A 25,825-nucleotide genomic window follows, 5' to 3' on the forward strand; every position below is an offset into this window, starting at 1 on the left:
GAACCACTTGATGTTGTTGTTGTTTATTTTACTTCACCAAATGAACAGGCAGAGATGCCTTCTCATAGGCCAGGTTCTCACAGAATGATGAAGGGATGATATGCAAGGGAAAACAAAATGATAATGATATAAGACAGAAAGGACCAAAAAAGAAAAGGAAAACATTATATGAAGACAATTTCATGGAGTCAGAAATAGAAAGACAATAATTTCATGGAGCCAGGAATACGTGGTTGAAGTAGAGTAACCCTCTTGCGCATGTTGTACGTAATGTAATGATTGATACGTACTTTCGATATTGATTTCGCTGGTGCACACGTTGGTGCAGTGCTGGTGCACGCGCTGATGCACGCGCTGGTGCAGCCAGTTGTTTTCCGTTGTACGTGATGCAGCTTGTTGAGGAGAAGGGTTTTCAATATCTTGTGTTCAGTTCTTCTTGCTTCTGGCCTGGTCGAGGTCGTGCTTTTTTCTTCTGTAAACTTCTTGTGCATTTTGGAATTGAAATTAATAATTATAGTCCAACTTATATCCTTGCGCTGGTCTGGTGGTGGATAATTCCACAACAACGTGGTGCCGAAACCCGGGAATATTCACCAATGCCTGACCCGACTGGACGAGTGGGGGGTTCGTCTTAACGAAGTAACTGTTACTTTGAAGTAAACAGAGCGTGGGAGCGGAGGAGGTGAGGAGCTGGTGGGAGGGGAAGACGACGCGGAGAGGAGGCAGAGAAGGTGGTGGACTAGAACTGTGGACTGGAGCCTGAGACGGCAGGAACCGCGACGGAGCGTGCGGCCGTGGCTCGCCAGAGGACAGTGGACGAGTCTGGCATCACCGACTGTGTGTCGTCCTTGTTGTCTTGCTCGCTGTGTTGTTCTCTCTCTGTTCAGTTCGTTGCTTGTTGCTGATGTGCCTGCTGCAGATGCTGTTGCTGATGTGCCTGCTGCAGATGCTGTTGTTGACGTGCCTGCTGTTATTGATGTGCCAGCTGCGGGTGCTGTCCCTGATGCTGGGTCTCGGTTTGATTCCCGTGGTCCTAATTATGTGCCGCTTCGAGCCCCTGCCGATGATCCTGCTCCGTATCAGTTATGGCCTCCGTCAGCGTGGTTCGCTTGCACCCCCTCAGCGCTTCCGTTAGTTTTGCTTTGTGGCGCTATTTAGTATTTGTGGTGGTATTTTCTTTGGCATACCACCAGGGGGAGAGGTGAAGTAGAGTAACCCTCTTGCGCATGTTGTACGTAATTAGATTGATACGTACTTTCGATATTGATTTCGCTGGTGCACACGTTGGTGCAGTGCTGGTGCATGCGCTGATGCACGCGCTGGTGCAGCCAGTTGTTTTCCGTTGTACATGATGCAGCTTGTTGAGGAGAAGGGTTTTCAATATCTTGTGTTCAGTTCTTCTTGCTTCTGGCCTGGTCGAGGTCGTGCTTTTTTCTTCTGTAAACTTCTTGTGCATTTTGGAATTGAAATTAATAATTATGAGTCCAACGTATATCCTTGCGCTGGTCTGGTGGTGGATAATTCCACAACATGGTTGATTTTATAGACATTCATGCACAAATGATTGATAGATGAGAAGGTTGGAATTTATGGCTGATAATAAAAGTTTAACGAGGATATTCACAAAGTAAGTATATCAATGGCAGAAAGAGCTTTTCGGAAGGGACCAGGGACACCTATTACTCTAAAATCAGAGGGGATATGTTGAGCTGTGTTGGCATCACGCAAGACCATTCCGCTATCTGCAAGGCTATGTTCTCCTTCCTGCTTCGAAAAAGATCATTCCCCACGATTCAACAAAAACAGGATTTTCTCCTCTTCTCGCCATAAGCCAAGGGTTGTGTTTTGCTGATCAAGGTTCATATGAAGTTACAGTCAATGCCTGTAGGCAGTCATAGCGGAATGATTTATGAAAAGGATTGAGAAACAGAAGGGTACCAGGTTCAAGTACTGCTCGGTTGCGGAAGGATTTTCCAGCCTTGCTGCGAGCCACATTTAATTCGGAACTCATGGTCTGGCACGAGTGAAACATGGATATAGCGAATGTTACTGTCGGTACTTGACCACTATTTCGGTTGGTGTGATCTACTCACCAGCCACTGTTTAAGGCATGTTTCTCACCTCTCATATAAAACAAATCTGAGCGATCTGCGATCCTTTTTTTGAAATGGCAGAGAATTTGAGTTGGACGCTCGCAAATGGAAGTTTCCGGAGGAGGAAGGAGGAAACTGTAGTTATCACCAACCCTCACCGCGCCCAGCTCACGCAGCTACGGCGTGCGACCTGAGCTGGGCGCCCTGCCCAGTATGGAACTGTCCTCAAGCCAGTCACGTATTTGGCAGCCCAGTGAGCTGTCTACCGGATCGCAGCGTTTAGAAGCGCCAAATGCGGCAGGGCCAGTCTCAGGCTGGTCGCGTAGGCGGCAGGCCGGCGGGCGACCGGCAAGGCTGCATTCGCATTTGGATCACCGAAGTGATACGGGTGCTTCGACGGCACTCCGTGGCGCATCAAGGAGGCATCTGGGGCCCAGGCAGCCCGCCCGTAAGCGCACCACCGTATCAGGTATGCGCAGGTGGAGCAGCAGAGCAAGATGTGTGCCGGACACTCACCATCATCCGGTCGACTGCATGGTTGTGCGACTTTACACAGCCGTCACTCATTACTTGCTATTGCTTGCAGAAGGCCAGAATTTTTTTTCTTTTTTCGCTCTTTCCCTTCTTCCAGGCACGGCTTCATGTTAGAGCAGTAAATTGCAGTTAGGGACTCAGCTGAGTCAAGCTGGACTCAGCGTGTCAAGTTTGGCATAATACAATAAGCGCGCTATCCCCAAACAGTTGTGTGGTTATTGTGTGAGTGTATATGCAGGAGTCCGCGGTCACGTGAGGGGGAGTGATAATGCTGGCTTTGGAGCGCCGGATCACTCTGCGGCGCTGGTTCTGTGGATTTAATGATGGATAGCTGGCTATCACTGTATCCCTCTTGCCAAGAGCTTTCCAGAAAACCCAAGGTGAGCAAAATCGGCCAAAGGACACCAACGTTACGATCAGATAAGTAACTGGGCTCGCGTATGCAGTGCATTCCACGAAATAATCGTGGGCCCTAAAGGGTTTTAAGGAGCTGCATCCGTGCCCTGATACAGGAGTGTGGTGGTGCTCCAATGGATGCAGTATACTTAGGCTAACTAAGTCTGACACGAGCCACGAAAAATGTCCACCTCTAGCCAATGAAATGCTTGTCTCCGCATTTCTTATTCGTATTACTTCCTCCGTTAACAAAAACTTCGCGATGGATTTTGATGGATATGAAAACGCTTAGAACAGGTCAAGAGCAGTTTGTGCCGACTGCAAATCACTGAACGAAGATAGTTCAGCCTATGTGCAGCATCTTTACAGGCGAAACTGTTGGCATTATGAGCAGAGAGTTCAGTTTGTGTCGCTTTCGCTCGACTCATTGTTGACCCTGCGTCGCTGTCGTCATCCGCTGCACGCGATTCGTCATCTCTCTCAAGTCGTTGTTCAGCTCGTTTCAGCCTTGCCTCGGCTTCTTTGACCACACTCCGCTGAACTTGATGCCGCCGCCGTCGTTGTAAGTAAGTTAGTTGGCATTCAAGCTGCGTGATCCATCGCGCTGGCCATTACTCGCTTTCACCTGGGAGTCGTAAAAAATATTTTACGACTCCCTGGTTTCATCTTCGCTCTCCAGAACTCCGCGAAAGGAGGAGTAAAGGCACAGCCAAACTGATTCCATTTCTCTGATTGATACTCCTACCAGCACTGAACGGCAGCGGCTAGCAAGTCCAGTCGACTTTCTTGAGCCACGAGACTCGCGTCGGACTGCTGACTTCTGAAAGTATGCATGGTCATCAACATTCGAATCTGGGCTTTGCGCAGGTTGACCAAGAACTTGAATTCAGAATTATTTCATTGCGCCGGGCGATCGGAGCAGCTCCTTGTTCACTCACTCATTGTGTAGGCTGGCTGCTCCATTCCATCGCTCTCTATCACTCTCTAACTCAGTGTTAGAGTAGTAGAGAGGCCAAGCAGCCCATTATTCCCTCGGAAAAGTGGTATTTCAGTTTCGCTCACCATGACTGTCATCACCTATGTTGCCACAACGCAACCATCGATTCCGCTCGGCTTGTTGTGAAAGGTCGCTTTCCTTGCATCGTACCTCTTTCATGGCATGTGAGAGAAGGCCGAGAAAGTGATCGCGACTCATTTCCCGGCAGTTTGTGCGCAAACGAGTCACTCAAAAATCCATCGCGAAGTTTTTGTTAATGGAGGAAGTAAAACTAATTATATAAAAAATCAATATACCGTAGTGACGCGCATTTAAGCGGATGTGCCTACACCCGGGCATAAGCGCACCCTCACAAATAAGCACATGGGCTTATAAGTGAACCTAAATGGAATTCCATCCGCGACACACAGACACCACAAAACACCATGTTCACATAGTTAAATACCGTAAAAGCCCGTGTATAGGCCCGGGGCGTCTAGAATAACAGCCTCGATTTCCTGGGCCTATACAAGGGCACGGGCGTTATTTTGGAACCGGGCGTATACTTGGAATAGGGATAGGAGGAAGTATTGGGTATCAGTACCTGTGCATGTACTGGTGTTGCCGGCATACCTGGGCGTATACATGGGCATGGGCGTTATTTTGAAACAAAAGTTGTGTGCATCCCCTGACTGGGCGTGTACCCGGAGAATGGGCGTATACTGGCGGCTTTACTGTAGCAGCGCGGTATCGCACTATTTCCATAATTGTACATGGCGCCGGTATACTAGCAACTCAAGCGCATGCGCCTATGTGTGAGATAAAACGGCCCGCAGAATAATAACTATATCAAATGACGTAAAACTCACTCATAAGCGCATGGCCCCTTAGGTGCGTCACTAAGGTATAAAGAAAATTGATGTGAAAACGATGCTCGGTGTTTTGCAGAGTTACGGGAACGAGCTTGTCAGCTCGAACGCCTTTCTTCTAACAGAATGTAGGGCACGAAAAAGGAAAAAAAGCAGTGTTCAATACCAGAACTTACGCTTCAAAGTTGAATCCTCTTTGAAAACCACAGGCTTGGCTAAGTTCGTAAAGTGCTTATAATGCTGTGAAAACTCTGCATCACAATTCAAGCGACAGTTCTCAGCACTGGTACAGAGGCCATTGTGCCACATCATTTTCACTTCAGCCTGTTCAACATATCGTGCACAGCGGTTCCTGACCAAGGGAAGGTTTCCCTTGGATGGGTTGCTAAGCTTAACAGAGTGACTTGCATTTCCAACAGAACAATGTTCAAAAACGTTGTCTTTCACGCAGTGTCCATTCGACAGGTAGGGAAAGTCCAAAGCCATCATGTTGAACTCTCGTCGAATGAACACCCTGAATGGCAGCTCTGCTTCAGCAAAACCTGCAGAGATAAGCAAGGAGTGACAAGACAACCACACACACACACACACACACACACACACACACACACACGCACACACATGTGTACACACGTACATGCACACACATACACACACTCGTACATACACATACAGACAGACTTTTAAGGAGGCTTGCGACCACCAAACTACAAAAATTAGAAAAATAACATAAAAAACAGTTCTACTTCTAGGATGGCAATAAACAGAATTATTATTATCTTTATTCTCACGATGGCCGTAGCCAATAAGAAAGAGAGAGACAGTACTACGTGTTATCAATCAGAGTGGGTGCAATAAACCGGGAGAAACAGTGGCTAGTGGCAGCCGTGGTTTGGGTGCTTCATTTGCGTAAGGTCGAAGAAGGAAGTATATCCATTGCGAAGGCAGGTAGGCGATAGAGCTAGATTAAAACGATATACCTAGGCTGGGCTACAGTGGGGGTTGGAGCATGTGCAAATTGATGATACTATGATCGGGGTAACTTGCTTTCCCCGCCTGTGCTGTCCCTGTATGGATTGCCCTGCCACCCGCCGTCCTCAGCCAGCCACCTGACCGGAAACGGCTGCAAAGTTTCAAAGTGTCCGTCTTCTGGCACCTCCGTGCCCAGCAATGGCACTGGGCCACTGACACTTTGTAAGATGTATGAACATCTGCCCACACACTGCTGCATATTGCCATACGCCCTCGTTCTCTGCTTACTCTTTTCTCTGGATCTGAATGTGCACCCCTTACGCATTATATAATTATACTTTATTTAGTTCTCTCCCCCTCTCTTGCCCCAACCCTCCCCGCTTGCTCTCTCTCTCTCTCTCTCTCTCTCTCTCTCTCTCTCTCTCTCTCTCTCTCTCTCTCTCTCTCTCTCTCTCTCTCTCTCTCTCACTCTCTCTCTCTCTCTCTCTCTCTCTCTCTCTCTCTCTCTCTCTCTCTCTCTCTCTCTCTCTCTCTCTCTCTCTCTCTCCTCTCTCTCTCTCCTCTCTCTCTCTCTCCTCTCTCTCTCTCTCCTCTCTCTCTCCTCTCTCTCTCCTCTCTCTCTCCCCTCTCTCTCCCCTCTCTCTTTCCCCTCTCTCTTTCCCCTCTCTCTTTCCCCTCTCTCTTTCCCCTCTCTCTTTCCCCTCTCTCTTTCCCCTCTCTCTTTCCCCTCTCTCTTTCCCCTCTCTCTTTCCTCTCTCTTTCCTCTCTCTTTCCTCTCTCTTTCCTCTCTCTTTCCTCTCTCTTTCCTCTCTCTTTCCTCTCTCTTTCCTGTCTCTTTCCTCTCTCTCTCTCTCTCTCTCTCTCTCTCTCTCTCTCTCTCTCTCTCTCTCTCTCTCTCTCTCTCTCTCTCTCTCTCTCTCTCTCTCTCTCTCTCTCTCTCTCTCTCTCTCTCTCTCTCTCTCTCTCTCTCTCTCTCTCTCTCTCTCTCTCTCTCTCTCTCTCTCTCTCTATCTACCTATCTATCTATCTATCTATCTATCTATCTATCTCTCTCTCTCTCTCTGTCTCCCTCTCTCTCCCTCTCTTTCTCTCTCTGCTATTGGTGCGCCTGGTTGTGATGAAGCCGAGACCCAAGGTCGGCAGAGCATCCCAGACCACGCCACCACTCCCCTTATTCATGGCTCACACATGACGGGTTTACGTGGCTCTAGTAAAAAAATAAATAAATAAACTTTTCTTTTGAATTCATTTATTTCTCGGAGGAAGTAACAGTGTGGTGGCAGGTGGTTGTACTGAGTGCATGCGGAGTACAAGGGTGAACGTTGAAGGCGAGTGAAGTGGGTGGTGGGGAAAGCGAAGACTCGATGACGCCTCAATTCTTGGCTTGGTGGCTCGGTGATGTAGCCTGAGGTCGCAAGCTGGATGTGTGGCGGGGATCGTTTGACAGCGATGGTGTGTGCAAAGAGTAGCTGCTTGAGCTTCCGGCGGGATAAGAGGGTTGGCCAAGTGACGTGGTGGAGTAATGAACGGACTGAAGAGGGAGAGGCGGCGGCAAAGTTTTGCTGACCGCCGTTGGAGACGTTCGAGGGCATCTTGTTGCTGAGCATTCATAGCTGACATAGCCAGAGAACCATATTCGATAACGGGGCGTATATACGTGGTGTACAGTGCTGACAGGGCGGTGGGTGAAAGACGTCCACGAATCCGTCTCAAGAGGTGGAGAGTGCGCGCAACTTTGCTTTCAATGTGCTGGATGTGGACATTCCACTTCAGGTCGGCCTGAATGTTCATACCCAGGTGTCGCTGGCTCTGGACTTTGTTCAGTGTTTCGCCTCTCAACGTTATTGTCATGGGGAAGGCTCCGCACAGTGTCATCACGACCGTCTTCATTTCGTTGACGGTTAGGTGCCAGGTGTCGAGCCACGTAGCGGCTTTAGTCACACTGGACTGGAGCGCTCGCTCTGCTGCCGCTGCTGAGTGGTCGCTAGCGATTAAGGCGGTGTCGTCGGTGAAGAGGCTGCTTCGTGTGGTTTGGGAGTTGCAAGCTCCTGGTAGGTCCATCGTGTATACGAGGAATAGCACCGGGCCGAGTACCCTGAGGGACTCCTGCAGGGATGTCAAGCCAGTCGGAGGCTGTGCTTCCGATTCGGACCTGCTGCCTCCAGCCCAGGAGGTAGCTCTCAAACCAGCGGAGTGCTGCACCCCTTACGCCATGGTGTTCAAACTTGTGCAAGAGGCCACAGTGCAACACGCGGTCGAAGGCCTTGGAGAGGTCAAAGAAGCAGACGTGGACTGACTTCTGGACCTCAAGGTCCGCAGCAAGTTCGTGCAGCAGGCGGCTTATTTGATACTCTGTGCTGTCGTGCTTCCTGAAGCAACTGAAGCATCATTTCACGAAGGTTTAATTGAGATGTCACAAACAAAATCTAGAGAAAGTGGTGATGGACAAATAAATAACTATGATGGCAATGTAATGTGAAGAACAATAATAGGAGCAGGAGAAAATGTTACGAGTAATGACTAATTCTCCACCAACGTTTCCTGATCTTATACAGTTGTTGAGTCCGAACAAGGCCAACTGACAACGGGAACAGGTATGTTGGTGGAACGACATTTATTCCGTAGCTATGCAGTAGACGTTACTTCAGTAACGTCTGGCGCTAGCCAGGGTCCACACAGCTTTAATTCCCGTCGCTATGCAGAAGACGTTACTTCAGTAACGTCTGGCGCTAGCAAGGGTCCACACAGCTTTAATTTGGTATTTGTGTGTTTGTTTGTGTGTGTTGTGTCACGCCTGGCGTTATCCCGTATCTGTCCCGTACCGTACCGAACCATCAAACACAGCTGGCCACATACAGCTGGCCGTAGGGCTTTCAAACGCAAGATAATAACGTGAAGCAACTTGGAAGAATGGGTATGAATGCGAAGTGTATGGGGGAATGCATGTAGGGCGACAGTGCGGGTTCGAATCCCAGGATATGCCTTAAAAAAAATAGGAGAATTGAAAAATTTATAACATCCCTATGCTTTTTTGCCGTCAAGGCGGTAGACGGTGTCGTATTACCCTCGATCGTACCTGTCCCGTACCTATCCCGTACCGTACCATCAAAGACGGCTGGCAACAATGCATATTCAAATAGGGCTTTCAAATGCAAGATCATAACGTGAAGCAACTTGGAAGAATTAGTATGTATGCGAAGTGTATCGAGGGATGCATGCAGGGCGCGCGATAGTGCGGGTTCGAATCCCAGGTTATGTCTTAAAAAAAAAGGATTTTTTTAAAGAATTTGTAACATCCCTATCCTTTTTTTGTCTAGGTCATCAAGGCAAAAAAGCATAGCGTAGGGCCCTGAGCTTCCAAGCTCTCTCGTTTGGTGTTTGTTTGTTTGTGTGTTTGTGTCACGCCTGGAGCTATCCCGTATCTGTCCCGTATCTGTCCCGTATTTGCTGGCTCCAGTATCTGTCCCGTACCGTACCATCAAACACAGCTGGCCACAAACAGCTGGCCACAATATTCGTCGTGTTATGTATACGACTCCCTGATGTAGAGGGAGATTTGGAAAGAAATAGGGAGACGAGGAGGAAATGAAATTAGAATAGACGCCAAATAGGTGATAGGATGCGTCAGCAAAAACATACTTTGGAAGAGAGATCCCGTCGTCTCCAGAATAAGCGTGAACGGGCGATTCACGCCGGTCACAGGAAACGTCGGAAGAGAGATCCCGTCGACTCCAGAACGCCAATGATCGGCAGAGTCAGCGCCGGTCACAGGAAACGTCAGGACAGACATCCCGTCGACTCCAGAACGCCCGTGATCGGCAGAGTCAGCGCCGGTCCCAGGAAACGTCAGGGCAGACATCCCGTCGAGTCCAGAACGCCCGTGATCGGCAGAGTCAGCGCCGGTTCCAGGAAACGATTTTCGCTGAGTACCAACCGGCCACAGTAAATCGCAGGCCAAAGTTTGTGATAGAGGCAAATGATGCATGATTGAGCAATGGATGCACGTGAGAGCAAAAACGATCGATTTTTTTAACTCCAATCGGCCAAAGTTTAATGACGGCGAAAAGTGTTGTTTCGAGATCGGCCAAAGTTTCTCATCGGCCAAAATTTGTTGATTTACAGTATAAGGAGATAAAAGAAAAAGGAGCAAACCAAAAGCGGATGAAATTAGAGAAAAATAACAATCCGCAATTAATTCTACAAATACTTTTGCGTAACTCATATTCAAACTGATCGAAACGTTTTGCAAAGACATGGTTAGCATTTTACCGTTCACGCTATTTCGACCGTCGGCGTGTAGAGAGCGAGTCTACTGTTTTTGATGTGTTTTCGAGATACGGTTAGCAGTTCGGCTTCTGAGTCCTGACTCCTGACGCAACGATAGACGTGTGAGGTAACCCTAGTTAGAATCTTACCGTTTCGTTCTCCCGCTAAAAAGAGCTTTCTATCGTCGAAACGGTACCAAACCGACGGTATTTCGGGTTTGGGGTACGAGTACCGTTGGATCTAGCGCGTGAACTGTAAAATTCCATGTCTACACACACACAAAAACGGTGCCGGCCTACCGCCGAATATAGCGTGAACAGTAAAATGCTAACCATGTCTAATGATGTGGCCAATCAACGAAAAAAACATTTCCATCAGTTCTAATAATATGTACGATGAGCAAAGCAAAAAAGAATAGCGTAGGGCCCTGAGCTTCCAAGCTCCCTCGTTAGAGACGGGATGACTAAGACCAGGACGGACGAAACGACTACATGGTGATTATTGAAGAGGGAGATTATTGAAGAGAGAGCAACGCAATATAAAGGGCCTGGGTAGCTATGGCAAACATGGACGCTCAAGTAGCTACCCAGGCCAAATGAATAATGCATGAACTAATGAATTGTAACTCGGATGGCGAGCCAATTAAATAATTGTGAAAAGAAGAAAGACAAAAATGTTACGAGTTATGACTAACTGTCCACCAACGTAACCAGATCTTATACAGTTAGCGAGTGCGACACAATGGCACAAAACTGATAAGGAGTACTGAGACATTCGGCGACCTGACACCTACAGTCCATTCAGAAAAAAATGAACTTCTAGCTTTTGGCCATAAATGGGTCAAACGTTGAGTTTTTTTAGAATTTTTTTCTGCAATCCCATATGGAATCCTCTTCCAATTATGTTTCTGAAGTTTTTTTGTCCAAAAAGCAAGCCATAGCAAGAATAGGATTTCGGCCAGGTTTTGCCCCAAAAGCACTGAATTGGGAAAAACCATCAAAATCCAGGCCGTTTGACCCCGCCTGCAACAGTGCATTCTGCGGTTCGAACCCCAGTTCAGGCACCCTTTTTGGACCCTTTTTCAACTTTCAAAGTTCGCAGCACTGCACTGTGTACGATGAAATCACGAAAAATCGCCAAATACGGGAGCTCGCCAGAGCCAGGACCCATCTTTTTATGAACGGACTGTAGGTCCAACACTTCTCCAAGGCACTCGCTGACTGTATAATATCTGGTTACGTTGGTGGACAGTTAGTCATAACTCGTAACATTTTGTCTTTCTTCTTTTCACCACTAATGAATTATATGAATTAATATATTGCAATTACTTGTGGGCCTAACATACCACCCCTCCATGAAAAAAGAATGCTGCGTCCTTGCGCAGAAAAAAAAGAAAAAAGAGAGAAAAAGATAAAAGATGACCGATGGAGAAAAAAAAACACACACACACACACTGCACGCGCACGGATCTCACAAAAGTGTTTACTAATATCATGCATTACAGCAAGAGTAGATAAACAAGAGTGTGCAACTGCCTGCACAACCTCTATGCTGTGCTGCGACGGCAGAACTTCACATCACGTGACATGGTTCAAAGGTTATGCTGGCAAACAGTGCAAAGTGACCACAAGAGAGTTGTACCCAAAGCTGGGCTGCGTACAACCCAGTATCTATCATGCACTAGAGTGCACGGGTTCATCACGTGATGTGAAGTTCTGCCGTCGCAGACCCCATAGCTGGAGTTGCACACTCTTGTTTATCTACTCTTGATTACAGTTATTGTTCCTGTACTTCTCTAAGTCTAAAGATAAGAAACTAGACGTGACGAGGAACCTACTGATACTGCTTGCATGGCTAAAAATAGCGTAGTTGCACCTGTGGGTGGACCTAATGGATCCACCGATTTGAACGCGGCAGTAATCAACGCAATAAATAATAATAATAATAATAATAATAATAATAATAATAATAATAATAATAACTACTCATTTTTCCAAGAGGTCGGAGGCGGATATTTTATAATAGCGAAGGTATGTGTTGGGTCGTAAGTATCCACGCAAACACACATCCAGTCAAAATAAGGCACTTGTCAAATTATCCGAACGTTTTCGGTCCCCTCTCATCAAGGATTTTGCAGGGAATGGCTCAAGTTGGAAAGAATAAAATTTATATAGTGTTAGAAGCTTTGTATATCCGTAAGTTAGCTCCTGAACTTTGCGTACAGAAAGAAAATGTGTTGTCGCTACAATTGTTTGGTGTTACTCCTCGTCGAGGTGTTAACAATGTAACTTAATTTGCTCACTATGTTCTTGTCACTATTATTATTTCCTTCGAGTTTTGTGTCGTGCTGAACTTGATAACTTTCCACCTTCTCACGAGTGTTGTTATCTCATATCTTTACGCTATATAAGTTTTAGTCTTTCCAACTTGAGCCATTCCCTGTAAAATCCTTGATGAGAAGGGACCGAAAACGTTCGGATAATTTGACAAGTGCCTTATTTTGACTGGATGTGTGTTTGCGTGGATACTTACGACCCAACACGTACCTTCGTTATTATAAAATAACTACGTACATAACGTTTCTTCAGAATTCCCAAACTCCATTGCAGCGTATTTCTTGCACTTGAAAACACCGCCATTCTGGCAACAGGCTCTCGGCCGCACCAAATAAATAACTTTGCCAATATTTCGCCCATTGGGCATCATCAATGCCCTGATGATGCCCAATGGGCGAAATATTGGCAAAGTAATTTATTTAGTGCAGCTGAGAGCCTGTTGCCGGAATGGCGGTGTTTTCAACTACGTACATGTACATGGTACTGCATGACCAAGAGTCCATGGACTCTTGGTATGACCTACAGACTACAGTCCATCCCGAAAACATTGACAATCAGGGTTTTGTCTTAAAAAGCATGAAGATTAGGGGAAATCGGAAAACAAAGTACATGTACATAGAAGGGCTAGTTAGGGCATGGCAAATTGTTCTGTGAAGGCTTCGGAACAATTCGACCAGCCGTTCCAGGTTTCTGGCCTTTTCCTGGTTAAGACTTTGTCCAGGAAGCCAATAGCGATTTTCATCAAAAACCCACGATTTTTCTTTGCCTTTTTGGCCTTGTAGTCTGACTGACGGTTTTCAAAAGCCTGGTTCATGCTCCCTTTTTATGCTGACAAGCTGAAACTTTGGGTGCTGGTAGACAGCCTAATAAGGAATGTACTTCGCTTAGTTGGCCAGTGCAGAGCTGTGCACAACATCGATAAATCGCCAATTATTGATCGTCAAAGTTTGCAAATGAGCGATCCATGCGCTGCTCGAAAATGTGAAAATTTGAATTCGTGAGCAGGCGATGTGAATGACGATTCCCACAACGTCCGAAAATTTGAATTTTTTGAATTTCCAGGCAATGACAATTGTCCTTTCCTTTCGCCCACAGTACTGTTTTGTGGTGATCAGCAGCCGATTTCGGGAAGTATGGAGAGCGAGGAGAGTAGCACTGAGGACGAGGATTACGCTAACCTCTCACGCAGCAGTAGCTTTGTGGTTTTATGCCAGCCAACACCACGCGGAAATGAAGAGAACGCAGGTACGTTTGTTTATGTTGTATTTTCTACTTTCAAGTCCGTAAACAAACAGACGAACCCTATACGCCCTCTTATTTCCAACTGTTGCTGCAGCTCGTATATCTTGGGAGCGATGTCTTTGCCATTGCTGCCCTGGCGCTGAGGATCGGCGTTCCATCACCACCATTACCTGGCCGAAAATCGTCAAGGCAGCAGCATTACGACAAGATGCAACATGGGACTTTCTCGTTCAAGAAGAGTGCGCGGACGAAACAGCCAAGCCTCGAGGATTCGTACATGTACAGTGTTACAGTAAATACACGCATAGAAAAGCTCTTGCTCGAGTTTCAGTCCACAGCAGGCAAAGCTCACCCCGGTCATCTGTGTCCTCTGAAAATGCACCTCACAGCCAACGGCCGTGCACGCGCAGCACACACTCTGGGTCTGCGAAGGAGCTGTGTTTGTTCTGCCAACAGCAGAGCAAGCGCAAGCGTGGCAAGCCATCAGAGAAGCTGTCAGTATGCGAAAGCTTGGAGGCTGGAAAGAGAATTCTGGAGGCAGCAACAGAGAAAGACGATACCCGCATTCTTCTGGAGGTCCAGAGTTACCCTGACTGTGTTGCCGCAGACATTCTGTATCATCGTTCCTGCTATGCCAAGTATACACTGTGCTCGACACGTTCAAACCGTGATACGCCTGTAGCCAGCGCCACATCCATATTCCATAAGGCTTTCCAAGTGGTGGCTGACATAATCAACAGCGACATTCTGGAGTCGGACAAAGCAGGTGCTGTCCATGCTATAAGCATCGAGTTCTTGCGGGGGAAATTTATTGCCAGGCTGGAAGCGCTTGGCCGGCCAAGCCCAACGTACAAAACGGAATTGCTGAAAGCAAGAATCTTGAAACAATATGGCAACCAGGTCAAGTTTGTCAGGTCGTCCGTCACTGAGCCGGAAAAGGTGATTGCTGCACGCCTGAGTGAAGAAAGCTATATGAGCTTGATGTCGTCTGTGGTTGGTGACCAGCAAGCACGGTTGGATGATGGTGAAGATGACTACGACGTATTCACCCAGCCATCTCGACCAATGCCGAGTTCAGATGTGGATATGTTCCATGCTGCTATCATGGTCCACCATGCCGTCAGAGAGGTCGAGCCGGTCCTCACCTCTACACCTCACGCCAGTGAGATGACCAAGGAATTATTCAGCACTTATCCCTGCTCTTATTGGTCAGCATTAATTTCTCTATAAAGTTGCTCCCAGATTCAGTGTGGTGCATCTCAATCTCTGCTAAAATTAGCTGCATCCTGCCCAATTGTCTTTCAGTAATTCTCATCGTTTTGGGCGTTATTACATACACTGAGATCAGTACCTAAACCAAGAAAAAGTATTAAAAAAAGTTGTCTGACATGGGGTTTGAACCTAAAGACAGCAACAACACTGAGATCAGTACCCAAACCGGAGAAAAAGAGAGAAAAAAAGTCGTCTGAAGTGGGGTTTGAACCTACAGTTCATTGAATTTTTGAATTTTTAACTGTTTTCAGTGCATGAAGAAGGCGCAGCAATGGCCGTGAATTTCTATATTTGACAAGAAGGAAATCAGCTGTAGGCCTGCTTCTGCACAGGTTCGGCAGGGCCAATTGCTGGATTTCGGGGTTTTCACGCACAATGAATGTTCTGTGCAAATAACAGGTTGTCAGCAGAAAAAGGAAGCAGACTTGGTGATAGGAGCCACTTTCCAAATTTGGCTGCTGGACTATTGTGGTTATGATTCATGAATGCTGTCTGCTGATCATGCAGCTGTGGGTTCAAATCCCGACCTATCATCTACTCAACCTTTTTTTATCTTCGCAATTTTGGTGAGTCAAGTCAAAGAAGGTGGCTGCCCCAAATGACTTGTTGAATGGTGTTGTTGGAGTTTGCGCTTCCTGCCGACTGACTGACGCTTGACTGGCTTATATCATGTGAATATACACACCACTGAAACGGTGCGAGTGAGTAGAAGTCATTGCCTGGCATGCTACGTGTTGAATATACAGGCACATGGACCGATCGACTTCTTTCTGAATTATTTTAGTATTTCACGAGAGTCAATTTATTCGAATTTAGGAGTCGGCAACGTCTTCTATCAGCTTCCACAGGCATCTGCTTTTCTCAAAATGTCGCCGAAGTCGCACGGATTGATGGCTTTGCCAAGTCATGGCCGGGAGAATGAGTCCGTGTCCATGTCGTTTTCGTCACATGGTCAGAGTAAATTGAATCGCAGGGACGCAGCTCAAAGAAACCATTTGGTCACAAAACAAATCGGGACTCGTGCCACGCTTCGACATTTACCACAGTTTCGACTTGTCCTCTATGACTCCGATGCGAGCAAGAACTTTGTTTGTTGTAAACCAGACGTACATGTACCTGTGTGCGTGAGTTGTCACAGTTTTCCATGCTTTCGCGCCGAATATCTCTTCGAGTTCACAGCGAGTTTTTCCAGGCACCACATACGGTAAGACGGCAAACTCCGTGGGCGATCGCCAGGATTGTCAATGTTTTTGAAATGAACTGTAGGCTCATGGGCTTGTACGATGAAGCTTTGTAACGTTCGAACTAACTAACACAAAGCACAAAAACATCTGAGATGTCACGAACAAAATCAAGCCGAAAAAGTACAAATGTTGCGTTTGCACGCTTTAATAAGTCGCGCTTACAAAAGTACTAGCACGCTTTTCTCGCGTGCCAGGAGTAGGTAGTTTTTTTCCGATGCGTACGCATGTGGTCCGAGCCACCTTAAAGTTTATCTCTGACTGTGATGTTCGCCACACAGAACCCGCCCTCAAATAAAGTACAGTAAAACCTGTAATGGCGACCACTCGGATACGGCGACCACTCGACCATGGTGACCACGTTTCCTTGTCACGGACGCATTCATGTTCAAAACACCTCGGATAAGGCGACCACTCGCTTAACGCGACCGATGACCACCCACCCGCGACCGCGTTGCACACTGCTAGTCATGTAAATGTACGCATTGCATGGTGCACCAGGCATGGTAGATCTACACATCAGTGCAGGAACTGTGTATTATGTACATGGTGCATGCACGACATTTGACAGGTCTGAGGGCCCCAGGCACATGAGTCGTGCTAGAGTAGAGTAGCATAGGTGTTCGCACTGTGATCATGGTGATGCACTGATCAAAATGATGTATCACATGTAGATATGGTCACGTGACCCACTGGACCTGGATAAGAAGACCACCTGGCCACGGCGACCACTTTTTCTCGTCCCTCGAGGGGTCGCCTTAGACAGGTTTCACTGTAGCTGTGATGGCTAAAGTTCATCTCGAAACGTAGACCTCAGGTAAAATGCAGTGATCAAGCATGTACACAAATTGTAATGTAGATTCCTTTTTTGACCAAGGTTGCTGCTACGCATTAAAGGGGCGTTTATTGCAACATTTACGACAATCGGCGAAGAAATGCTCCAGATATCCATTCATACCTGCGTTATCCGGACCCTGAAGTTACAGGCACTTCGATCTACCGGTCACCCCTTCGTGGAGAGAGTGACGTCACATGTCTTTCCCCATCAAAATGTATGTGATTCAGAGTTTAATACGGACATTTCAAAGTTACGGGCAGTACCCGGTCCCGGACCGTCCGCATAAACAAGGTATGGATTGACTAAAACAACTCCAATGTGTGAGTACACGGGTAGGTGCTGTGCGACCAACACGCAGGACTTCACCTTCACAGCACGGCCACGAAAGGACGAGTTGGTGGGGCGCTCTGGCGGCACTTTTACGGTACTTCCCAGCGCCGATTGGGCTTATGGGGTTTACCGGGTGTTAGCGGCCGTCGGGAACGGACACGATAATTTACTTTATTTTTATTTTTATTGGGCTTATGTGAACCAACCCTAACTAACATGACACACTGTGACTCACCTGAAAAGGCCTGTGGAGTTCTTTTAGCGATAGAAAAATATAGACCTAGACGTGCAGATACAATAGAAAACCAAACGGAGAATATGCACCAGTCAGCAGTCGGAGGCAATGGAATGGGATGGGGGAAATTTCTGAATACAAATTCAGGACAATTGCCATTATAATCGAGAGGAGTAAGCAGCCACATTCGGCCATGTCCAGATTATAACCTGTACCAGATTGTTATCTATCGAGTCACACCTGGCTTTCACTACTTGTAATCACACGAACTAACACACGAACTACCACGCTTTTAAATAATTATTATCCCCAGTGTAGTCTATAACAGTATCTATTATGTTTAGACCTCATCTTCGCGCCTAAGATGCGCCATTATGTTTCCCCCTCTTGCTGTAAAAGGGCGAAGTTCACTTTCTGTTAGCCGTTCTACATTTTCTACCTTCACTGACGAGATCCTGATGATCGAAACAGCTGCTGCCTGAAGGAGCAGAGTACCAACCGGAGGGTCGTTTTGCTGATGGCGTGCTGTGGCAACGTGTTGAGGTCGGCCGGAGAGCGCAACCGTGTGGTGTGGTAGTTGATAATAATTGCCATTATAGACCATGTTACTCGCTACCTATGATTTACCAGGGAAGGAGAGGCAGACCAAGAACAACACAGCTAACCACTCTCTCACTGGGTTGTCGGGAGAAGCTGGGGCTTGTGCATCTGTCGCGACCTGGCCATGCCCAGCTTCGGAAGGTGGCACATGATAAATGCCGATGGAATTCATTGCGAAACAGCACTGTTAACTAGCCTGGCCATAATATTACGCCTATCCCTGACATGCTTGCCTGCCTACTCGTGTGCACGGCATGCATTCTCGCCGGAAATGTCTACCTGTGACGACAATAATCAACAAATTTCATAGACTGATCTTCTTTTTTAGTGGTTGCACTCTTGGCTGCTGCTGTGGCACTTTTGTATTTTCCGTGCTGCTGCGCTCTCCTCGGCTGCACTAGCCGTATCAGCTGTCGTACCCATATGCACACGCACAATCCCTCGCTACACTTTGGAACTGTTTTCGTTGCCTGGGCTCTCATCTATCTTTGCTTGCTTGCTTGCCTCCTCCTGATCCTCCGCCATCGGTTCTTGCGGCGGTGGAGCTTGCCAGTGGCAGACCGCGAGCAACACCGACAGTGGCATTAACACTACAAATGCCGACTCAAAAAGACCCACCTTGCATATCAGCAGCTTCCACACCAACACCAACAGCGCAATCTACAGCAACCACAACTAATTCACCATCCAAGCCCACTATTGAAAGACCAAGACGATCAACAGCCAACCACAACAGAAGCTACGCACTGAACGGATAAGGGCGAAAGGAGGGATGTGACAGCATGGTGACGGCCGAGTCAAGTTCAATGGAGCGGGTAAGGCGGGATGGACGAGACAGAGAGAGCGCAGAGGAAGTGGAGGATGAAACGAATGGCGAAGGAAGCAGTGAGTCGGAGAGCGATGATGGGAGTGATCGTGAATGTGCCGGTGAGAATGTTAGTGTTGTGCGTAGGTTTCGTTGTAGCAAGTCTTCAACTGTACAATCATCTGCTAGCTAGTCCTGATTGCTGTAATTCGTATTCCGAGTCTTCATTCACTGTATTGTGCCGTGGTCGTCATGGTTATGGACTACAGTTAAAAGTTTTGGAAGCTATCTATCAGCGTCTGTATAAGCCTAATTTGCGTGTACAGAAAGATAGTATAATTGGGTTGAAATTGTTCAAGTAACATGCCGTGTTTGGTGCGGCCAAGCTTGGCCTTTAATGTTCTAGGTGAAATGTTCTGCTGTTATGTGTTATCACTTTGTCCTTCCTTCTTTCTTTCTCTTGTTTGTTCATTTTCCATTTGCAAGTTGAATGTTAGCACACGCATTCGTTATTGCTCTCGCTTTGATTGTTAAAATTCACACTTATAAATTTCACTGCTGTTGTTCCTCGTGTTATTTCCCTAAGATTTTCTATAATAGTTCAATTTTGTTTCAGTGTTCTTTAGTACAACGACGATTCCTGATGAGTGTTGTACGAAAACTTGTTTGAATCATTAATTTTTTCTCTACACCATTTCTTCATATTTTCATCATTTTATTGCACATCGTCTCCACCGTTTTACATTGCATGAATAAAGTACACAAATGTCGATTCAGCTCGTCTTATTCATTGCGGTTATCAAATTATTGTCTCCTCGCTGTTTGTAAAAATAAAATTAAAATAAATTAAAAAAATGTGCACGTGACAATGAAAAAAAGCATATGACATGAAAGCATGCTACAGTACCGTGCACCCTGTTACCATGTACCAAACCACTGTACAGTCCTTATGCACATTACATCATCTAATGTATAGTCCTTATGCACATTACATCATCTACTGTATAGTCCTTATGCACATTACATCATCTACTGTATAGTCCTTATGCACATTACATCATCTACTGTATAGTCCTTATGCACATTACATCATCTACTGTATAGTCCTTATGCACATTACATCATCTACTGTATAGTCCTTATGCACATTACATCATCTCGCACAGTCCTTATGCACATTACATCATTTACTGTATAGTCCTTATGCACATTACATCATCTACTGTATAGTCCTTATGCACATTACATCATCTCGCACAAATGTACGCACATTACATCATCTCGCACAGATGTACGCATTCCCGTAGGTGTGTACATGCACGGTTGGGTGTTCATTGTGCGCTATACATGCGCATCGGATCAATTTAGCCCAATACTTAGTGGCAGACCGTCGCTTTTCCAGCTTCATCAGTTTGGATGGAACTAATGACTAGCTACATGTAGATCTTCATCCGAAAAAAGTTTTTGCTTTTAAAAATGCCTAAAGGGAACTTTTCGTAATCGAAAATACAGATGACACAATGGGGTCTTGTACATTTAACACCTAACCGGGTCTACAGGATTCTACGGGATTTCGTAAGCGACGTCAATGTGCATAAGCGTTATCGGCATTCGCCGGATTTTTTCGGCGTTTATTTATTAATAACTGCGCTATCAACACATGCCGTAAAGTCGTGTATAAAAGCCGCAGCTTACATGACTGTTTTGGGGGAAATTCTGCAGGCTTCTATATGAGACAAGCTTCTATACAAGACAGGTATTTCTATGTATGTCAACACTAAAACCAGGCATACCGTACTCTCTCGATTAGAAGCCGGGGGGGGGGGGGGGGTTCTATTTTTTCTGTACCAATTTCGAGGAGGCTTCTATTCAAGAGGGGCTTCTATTTGAGAGGGTTTTTTCATCAATTTTTTGTTTTATTCCATACCAGTATTCCAATCGAATCTCTAAAACTTTCATATCCACAGCAACTCGGCCCCGAGTTAGTTTGCACACACTACGTCGACCAGGGCATGTACTAATAGGAACATGCACGAGATGTTTTTTTGCACACTTGACCTTCATACATGGCACTACCTGGTCACCCCATGCTTTGTCAATACTAGTCCAGGCTTCTATTCGAGAGGGGCTTATATTTTTTCCAACAGTCCTTGTAGGAACTAAATCATCCTCTACTGATGAGCTCCGACAGGGAGCGAAACAGCTGTCTAGAGGCGTGGAACAATATTATCTCTCAACGGAAGTGTCCTTGCTGGTGTCTGTATGGTTCGGCCGAAGAGCGAGTGGTTGTGATGAGCTGGGAATGCAATAAAAGTCCTTGTAGGGGGGGGGGGGCTATTATTCAAGAGGCGCTTGTATTCAAGAGGGGCTTCTAATCAAGTGAGTACGATATGTGCCGATAGTGTATCTTGAAAATCAGGCTTCTATTCAAAACCGGTATTTCTATGACTGTATGTCAACACTAAAACCAGGCATATGTGCCGAGAGTGTATCTTGATAATCAGGCTTCTATTCAAAACAGGCTTCTATATGAGAAAGGCTTTAATGCAAGCCACTATAGTACATACCTTGCACACTGCATTGTAAAGCCACCAATACTAGCGTGATAAACCGTATCGTGAAGGCTCGGTGGTCCATTTTGAATAGCATCCTCCTGCAACAGGAAAAACAAAAACGAAACATGGCCCCTTAACCCTTTGTGTACCAGCCCCATCTCGAACCGTACCATTATGGTATGGTTCGCTGCACTCCAATCAAGCGCGCCGGTCCCCGCCGCCGTAGCTCCGATCGACCCGCGGTTTTTGCGCTGGACAGCTGAGATCCCAATGAAAAGTTTGATGTATGATATGGGTAGGTTGCCATTTGAAAGTATGGAGAACGAACGCGTTCAAAAGTACCGTAAAGTCCGTAAATAAGTACGTATTTACTTTCGAATTTAGTGACCGCACCCGTACTAACTTTCGGGCGGGTACTGACTTTCAGGCACGAACTAACTTTCGGACCTGACTTGTGTGTAGTGGAGAAGTCATTTTCATGTCGATGTACATGCTACGCGCTGCATGTGCGCACCGTACCGGTACTTATTTCGGGCAGTATGTTTATCGGGCTTGACTTGACTTCAACAGACAGAGCCAAAAGAATGAAGGGGGTATTTCTTTCGGGCAGGTACTTATTTACGGACTTTTACGGTATGCTCTTCAGCGCAAACAATTGTCGCTGTTTCGATCGTGTTCTCGTTCAGTTTCTCTGCTTGTAGCGAAGATGTAGCTTGGTCTAGGTCATGTCGACGTCTTCTAGATGTGGTGGACGATTGGAGAGATCGGCTGTGGCGATATCATCGCGAAATGCGACTCGAAATTGAAAATTTGTATCGCTGATCCCATCGCAGTATTCGCTCTCAAAACAGGAGCGAGAGGGAGGGCAGCGATGGCCTAAAATCGTCAAGGCAGGCATAATTCACCAGCCAGCGACTGCTTCTTGTCTTCTCCTTCACTTACCTTACGCTGGATGTGAGTAGATGAAAAATATATATAGATTTCGAATCTGACACAAGAATTCAAATTTTGCATTTTGAACCAATTGTTTCACCTCAAATATGTGACAATATGACCATATCCCTGGTATGTTGTTGCTCTTCATGCACTGAGACAACGCTTATGAGATGGTTTTGTCCCTATGTTCCCAGTACATGAGCACAAACTAATTCTCAGTCTATTTGTTTGTGATACCCTGGTTGGTCAGAAATATGCACAATTGTCGCGTATCTTTGGTATTCCACCTATGGCCTTCATATACTACTGCATGCTGTCCCAATATCCATGCTTACCCGATTTTTTCAGCTGGCGGTTCCAAAACCGGTTCCTTACAGAACTGTTTCACCCCTATTTCCTATGGAATCATCGCCAAGTCGCTAGCACTATCTCGTACTTTTGATCTTAGGCCTGCATTAGTTTGAGGGCATTGCAAAGTCAGAAGATAAAGTTCCCGATCACCACCAGGGCTGGACCAGGGACCCTCAACACCATGTCATGGATATCCGTGTGTGCATGCTGCTTACGGCGGAGGGCATGCTATTCTAGTCTCCCACTGTTAACACGAACAGAACGCGCCAGACTATGCGGCACAAGGTCGTGTTTGTGGAGACATCCGCACACTGTCCCAACTACAGTGCAGTACTGTGGGCCGCCGAAGAACTGAGGGCCGGGGGTCAGCCTCCTCGTAGCCTAGACCGTTCTGGTTGTCTTGTACTTCAGTCTATGCACAGTTTAGTCACCATGACTGTACAGTGTATACATTGGTATGCTGTGCTTGGTGAAATTCCAGCCTGTTCCTTCTCCGTTCTTCAGCGCCCGGCAGTACAGCAGGCGTTCTCACCCCACCCATCCCCGATTTGATGGCACGCACAAGAACGCTGGCGGCCATTGCCAGGACACATCTCTAAAATACTGTTTAGTGCCGCTGATGAGCCCGCCCGCGTATAAGCCCAGGCAAGTTCGAGCATCGCAGAGCTCCGTCGTACAAGCCCATGGGCCTAGGCCCTGGGTCGCACCATATACACGTGCATAGAACATGCAGTTTTTTTTTGGTACATTTCAGCACAATCATCAGTTGTTTTTGCTTGCACAGTGGTTTTCAGCATTGTACTTCTCATTTCCTTGGTACTTTTCAATAGCACAATGTTGGTGTCGGCGTATAAGCCCATGCCCGCGTATAAGCCCACCGAAATGTCCTTGTCAAACAGATTAGCCCATGGGTTTATCCGCGAGATTCTACGGTAATATGTTTCAGCTCATGGATGAAACAAACAGCACTTAAACCCTAACTCAGTTTTGATTGGGATTCGCATATCCTGCTTATAATAATATTTTTTATAATAATTTTCACAAGGTATATGTACATTTAGGCATGACTGCGTACAAAATGAAAAATCGGCCGGCGCTCTACTTCAACCCTATCTGCACCCAACTGCACGGTGCATTCACGGACAGCACCTACTGCTGCATGGGTTTAGCACTATTACTTTCTGTGCGTTTCGCGATTCGTGTGGAGTTTGTGCGCAGATTCGGTGCAAAGATGTCCCAGTGCTAGCTAAACTGCTACCTCTAGAGCGGGACAAGACACCTCTGCACGGTTTCGCGGCGCACATGTAATTGTACCAGTACCGTAAAGTACCGCCAGAGCGCCCCATCTCGCGAGAGCGCCCCACCTTGATTTTACAGCCAGAGAAAGGAAAATCGTATGGCAGAGTGCAACGAAGTTTGTATGACGTGAGAATCTTAGTGTACTAAGGTCACGCTTGGCAGGGTTTTGTGTGGAGCTTGTGTCCGCTCGAAGGTACGGATTGACTGCAAAATGTGCAATATGTGTTGCAAGGTTCATGTCGTATGACCTACAGACAGCAGACCACCTCGACAATACGACCACGAAAGGATGAGATGATGGGGCGCTCTGGCGGTACTTTACGGTATTAGGGAGGTTCTGCTCTACGTTTTGGGAACGCGACTCAAAGAATCACGCGAACTTTCTTCGCGTTCCCGTAACGTAAAGAAATGCTGTTCTGCTCTACGTTTCACGTAGAGAAGTTACGTGGAATGTGTACTGGGAATTTCCCCTTCCATATTTGGCAGTTTTCTGCATGCAGTTGATCGATACCCAGCAAATCCGTACGCATTTTCTCTGCATGTGCCACAACGTAGAGAACCTCATCTCCGCGTAGAAATCTGGAGCCAAAACACGCGAAGCCGTAGACTCTAACCCAGACACCTGCTCTCTACGTGATTTCTCTACGTTTCACGTATAGCAGAACCTCCCTAAAATGTACGTAAAACAACTGCTGTAAAACCGGGAACTTTCGGTGGGGTAATATTTTCGGTATTTCCCAAAATCAACGGTCCGGTGGCCCGAATTTTTTTCGGTAAACCAGTTTTCCAGATCCAAAATGCATTTTGCACACTGTGAGGCATGGCATGGCATGATCGAATTTTAGGTCGCGTTTTATGTTAGGTAAAAATTGCCTGTATCGAAGCTGTTCTCAAACTGAAAGAGTAAGCGGCAGCTTTCGGCCTGTTTATCAAGTGGAGGTGGAATTGCTTCATTGTACCCGCGAAGTTATGGAAAAAATCTTCACCGAGATTTTCCCGTTTTTACAGTACAGTTGAAGTTGAACAAACAGCACGTCTTGCCTACGCTACAGAACTACAGCGCAAGACTGCATGCATGCCCATGGCAAGAACAGTCAAGAGCTTGCTAGTATGGGTCAAAAGTTCTCACTCGACTCAAAACAACTTACTTGTGCATCGACTTACGGCGGACTTGTAGTGGTGAGTTTCGGCTTTCGAAATCTTTGACGGCGCGCCCGCACCGCGGTATCGTTTAGTTAGACTACTGTATTGCTACCGGGACATGTGGACCACACTGGGAATGACTAATGTAACGGGCATGCTGGCTTTGCCTCCACTGCTATTCATGACAGTAAAAGAAACCGAATACTTAGCTGGAAGGGCAACGCAGAAGCTTTGAAAAAATCTGCAGTTATTACTAGACAGGCACAGAAAGCGTATGGGATCTGGGCAGCGTCAGTGAAGCCTTGGACAAGAGCCATAGAAACAGATTTGCCTAGCACATGCAGTTTTGCTGCAAAAAGCAGAAAACGGGTAGAATACGGTCCATCTACGGGGTCAACTAAACTTATCACCTTGCGCACCCAGGCCAAGGTCCAGAAAGTGCAAAGTCACAACTATCAAAGACAAAGCTAGGTGGATCTACGTTTATGTACGATAGTTCTACTATGCTGCACGTGTCTGTCGAAACGATCTGACCC

At 46.6% G+C, this 25,825-nt stretch overlaps 2 protein-coding genes across 2 annotated transcripts in view; both read right to left on the reverse strand.

Moving 5' to 3' along the window:
- The window catches only part of LOC135826665 (uncharacterized), a 46,189-nt gene extending 20,600 nt beyond the window's left edge, over window positions 1–25,589 (reverse strand). The window contains exons 1-4 of the mRNA XM_065339265.1: window positions 25,295–25,589; window positions 21,573–21,658; window positions 17,601–17,645; window positions 5,045–5,410 (exon numbers count right to left, since the gene is read on the reverse strand). Of these exons, the coding sequence (XP_065195337.1) occupies window positions 5,045–5,410; window positions 17,601–17,645; window positions 21,573–21,658; window positions 25,295–25,302 (505 nt within the window). The 5' untranslated portion in view covers window positions 25,303–25,589. The remainder of the gene's footprint in view (window positions 1–5,044; window positions 5,411–17,600; window positions 17,646–21,572; window positions 21,659–25,294) is intronic.
- LOC135826158 (putative uncharacterized protein DDB_G0271982) lies at window positions 5,552–6,837 on the reverse strand (the record flags this gene model as incomplete). Its single annotated transcript, XM_065338795.1, has 3 exons — window positions 5,552–5,575; window positions 6,334–6,393; window positions 6,730–6,837. Coding segments are annotated over 3 exons (192 nt in total), but the record flags the coding sequence as incomplete, so codon positions are not given.
- Window positions 25,590–25,825: the final 236 nt, after the last annotated feature.

This window comes from Sycon ciliatum, chromosome 10, assembly GCF_964019385.1.
Source record: "Sycon ciliatum chromosome 10, ocSycCili1.1, whole genome shotgun sequence".
Lineage (NCBI taxonomy): Eukaryota > Metazoa > Porifera > Calcarea > Leucosolenida > Sycettidae > Sycon > Sycon ciliatum.